At 34.9% G+C, this 3,734-nt stretch overlaps 1 protein-coding gene across 1 annotated transcript; it reads right to left on the bottom strand.

Annotated features, from left to right (window-relative positions):
- Positions 1 to 1,476: 1,476 nt before the first annotated feature.
- On the bottom strand, positions 1,477 to 2,507 carry LOC131027314 (ethylene-responsive transcription factor 11). Its single transcript, XM_057957326.2, has one exon. It carries the CDS (start codon positions 2,306 to 2,308, stop codon positions 1,730 to 1,732), a length of 579 nt encoding a protein of 192 aa, XP_057813309.1. The 5' UTR covers positions 2,309 to 2,507; the 3' UTR covers positions 1,477 to 1,729.
- Between the last annotated feature and the right edge of the window lie 1,227 nt (positions 2,508 to 3,734).

The raw sequence follows: 3,734 nt of genomic DNA on the forward strand, positions 1-3,734 counted from the left end.
GCCGCTTGCCGACCCCGCGTATATTTCCTTTGCGCTTTGTTTACGCCGAAAAGGAGGAAAAGCTCGTCCATTAAATTTTATTTTTTGTGAGAATTGTTGTGAAATGTTTGGTTTATAAGAACCTAGGCTATGAGGTGCTACCTAGTTGTGTTACTTTTCTTTTTTGCTTTTTTTTTTTTTTAAGTATTTGGTTTATGAGAGTCTTATAGGTATTCATCTTTGATTCATATAATATCTTTGGTTGAGTTGTAGTGTCATATTATCCTTAATGACTAGAACAATTGGTAGGAAACATCATCTAGTGTACAACAATTCTATAAGATGGTAACCATTATAGTCTCTTCTGAAGTTCTAATTTTTAGATCTCTCTAAAGACTCTATCTCTTCATAGCCAAATTGAACCTCAAAGACCATGCTCACTCCAAATGATAGTCCTCAAAATACATTAGATATCTCTTCCTTGAGTTGGCCTCAAGCCATCATTTTTTCTATATATGTTTTGGAACATTGTCTACACATATTTATAGTTTGTGTCCTCAAAGCACTTTGCCTTTTTTCTAGAAAGACGCTCTAACCATTTTTTAAATGAATTAGTTCTCTTGGATGCCTGATGCAACTATGTTTTCGTATGCTTGGTTCTAAGGCAAAACGCACCTGTCAATTTAGGAGATGATTTCATACATCTCTAATGCACGTATGTTTTTGGATACCCAATGAAACCTTATTCTTATACCTCACACTTCACGGCAATGTCTTTTCTAGATGGCCGATGGATCCACCCTCATATACCTCACTTGTATGTAAGGATGAACTTTGATTGTATTTATTAATTAATTGAAAATTGAAAAAGCTGTTGTATTCTGATTTTTAATTAATAAATAAATATGGTCAAAGGTGCATCCTCGGTGCTGCATAGACATTGCCAATCTATGTTCCCGTAGCTAGTAAGCTTTTGAACACCAAATGACAACTCAAATCAGCTCTCATCAGTGCAACTCACTATATAGCGAGTCAACATAGAATCTAGAACTTACACATGCATCTCCTTACAACTTAAAATTAAACAAAGAAATAGTGAGTGGAATGGATATTCCTTTTAAGATATAAGATTAGGTTAAAGTATTCATTATAATAGATATTCCATTAAAAAAATTCTCACAAAAAATAATAAAATTAATTTCAAAGTAAATATTGTAATATGTCTAATATCTTCAATCTTTAATATTAAAGTAAAAACGATAAATTGTATTGAAGAAGATTATAAACCAACAATAAAATATTTCAATATAAAATTAATACTTCAATTTAAATATCAAAATACCATATAAAATGATATGTTTTGAAATGGATACTAAAAATTAATACTTCAATTTAAATATCAAAATACTATATAATTGCTATGTTTTGAAATGGATGGTATTTTTACAGTAGATGAAATCATATCAAATCGTATAATATTCTTTTTCAAAACTCAAGTTAAGTCAATATTATCTGAAAAACTCCACTGTTAAATCCTTAAAATGCTATTGAAAATTACATCGTGATTACTGAAAAAACCCAGAAGCAAAGATCCCTCTGCACCATAGCTGGGGTACTTACTGTATATGCATTCTTTGAATTATAAAGATTTTCATTGTGCTTTTCTGTAACACCAAAATTTACATATGACAAACTATTCATAAAAATTACGACAAAAGACAGAAAAAAAAATTGCATCTTCTGAGCCGATCTAGAGCAATTGCCGCTCATCTCCGTCATCCAGAGGCGGCGGAAGATTAAGATCCAAGACAGACGACATCCTGCCACTAGAACCCTCACCCTCTGCTTTCGTCGCCAAATCCACGACAACTGACGAACAATCAGAGCCGCTTTGAAAGCTTCGCCTTCTTGCTCCCTCCTCCTCCTCACAAAATTTCTGTCTACAGACGGAAGAACCGAGATCTTGTTCACCAGAACGAAACAACAAAAGCTGCCTGTTAATCTCCGCGTTGGACGCTTCGAGACCAGCAATGGAATCTTTAACGTGTCTGGAGCGGTCATTTACAGAGCAAGAGACGATTTTTACAGTACTATTTTGCTCCGTGCTCTGTGTGGAGGAGGAATATGTGAAATTAGTCTTGGCCTTTGAACCTCTGAAGAAAATGGCGGCAGCATCGTAAGCCGCAGCGGCTTCAAGCGCTGTATGGAAAGTTCCGAGCCAAACTCTCTGTTTCTTTGCCGGATCTCTGATCTCTGCTGCGAATCGACCCCAGGGCCTCTTCCGAACTCCCCTGTAGTGAACTTCCAAGCCATCTTTTCTCCAAGCCATGGCTGAAGAAGCTGAAAATGGGCGGAGTAGCTTATGGCAAATGTGACAGCGTTACAGGTATTTATTAATTGAGAGGAAGGTAAAGGAAAGGAAAGGAATGGGAAGGGGAGAGAGAGAGACAGTTTTTCGTTTAGCGGGAAAAGCGACTGGTTTGATTCTGCTTCTGGGGCGGCCGTATGTAAAGGACGTTCCCGGAACGGTCCTTTCTGCTTTGTTGTTGTTATTTATATAAATAATAAGACTGGCCTACCTGTTGCTCTACGCAATTGCCCCTTCACTTGCGTACGTTCCTTCCTTCACATTTCATCTCTCACGAGGTGCAGATCTGCGGCAGTTCAGCAAGGGTACGAACTCTATGAGTCATCAGTCTATTCAGGGCCTTCAGGAAGTACTTTTTGCTATGTGATATGGGGCACAAGCCTTTAGGTTGAAGTCTTTTTGACTAAAAGCCAAAGACTGAGGGGTATCCATTCTACCAAATTTGCCTAAGGAACAATCTTCAACTTGTAATTTGCTTTTCAATTTTTTTTTAAAAACTTGAAATTTGCATGGTGGATTCAACTATTGTAAATGTTTATTTATTTAATTATTTACAGAATGGGATGATACTACTTAGTTTACATATATATTTTTTTTTACGGGCATCTAAACACTGTCTCTTGTACTTGTGTATACAAGGACAAAAGACATTGTTTTTAGTGTGGTCTTGTCAGACAACCACAGAGGCATCTATCCAACCCCCTAAAAGGCAAATCATTTGAAGGGGAGACTTAGAATTATTTTGGAAAACTTGTAATTTGCTTTTCAATTTAAAAAAAAAAACTTGAAATTTGCATGCTGAATTCAACTATTGCAAATATTTATTTATTTATTTAATTATTTACAGAATGTGATGATACTGCTTAGTTTATATATATATATACACGAGCATCTAAATACTGTCTCTTGTACTTGTGTATACAAGGACAAAAGACATTGTTAGTGTTGTCTTGTCAGACAACCACAAAGGCATCTATCCAACCCCCTAAAAGCCAAATCATTTGAAGGGGAGACTTTGAATTTTTTTTGGAAAACTTGTAATTTGCTTTTCAATTTAAAAAAAAAAATTTGAAATTTGAGTGCTGGATTCAACTATATATATATATATATATATATTAAGGGCATCTAAATACTGTCTCTTGTACTTGTGTATACAAGGACAAAAGACATTGTTTATAGTATTGTCTTGTCGGACAACCAAGAGGCATCTATCTAACCCCCTAAAAGGCAAATCATTTGAAGAGGAGACTTTGAATATTTTTCGGAAAACTTGTAATTTTCTTTTCAATTTAAAAAAAAAACTTGAAATTTGCATGCTGGATTCAACTATTGTAAATGTTTATTTATTTATTTAATTATTTACAGAATGTGATGATACTGCTTAGTT

Source organism: Cryptomeria japonica, chromosome 8 (assembly GCF_030272615.1).
Source record: "Cryptomeria japonica chromosome 8, Sugi_1.0, whole genome shotgun sequence".
NCBI classification, from domain to species: domain Eukaryota; kingdom Viridiplantae; phylum Streptophyta; class Pinopsida; order Cupressales; family Cupressaceae; genus Cryptomeria; species Cryptomeria japonica.

What these genes read in the sequence shown, in the direction of transcription:
- LOC131027314 (XM_057957326.2), bottom strand. Translation starts at nt 2,308, where the DNA reads ATGGCTTGGAGAAAAGATGGCTTGGAAGTTCACTACAGGGGAGTTCGG.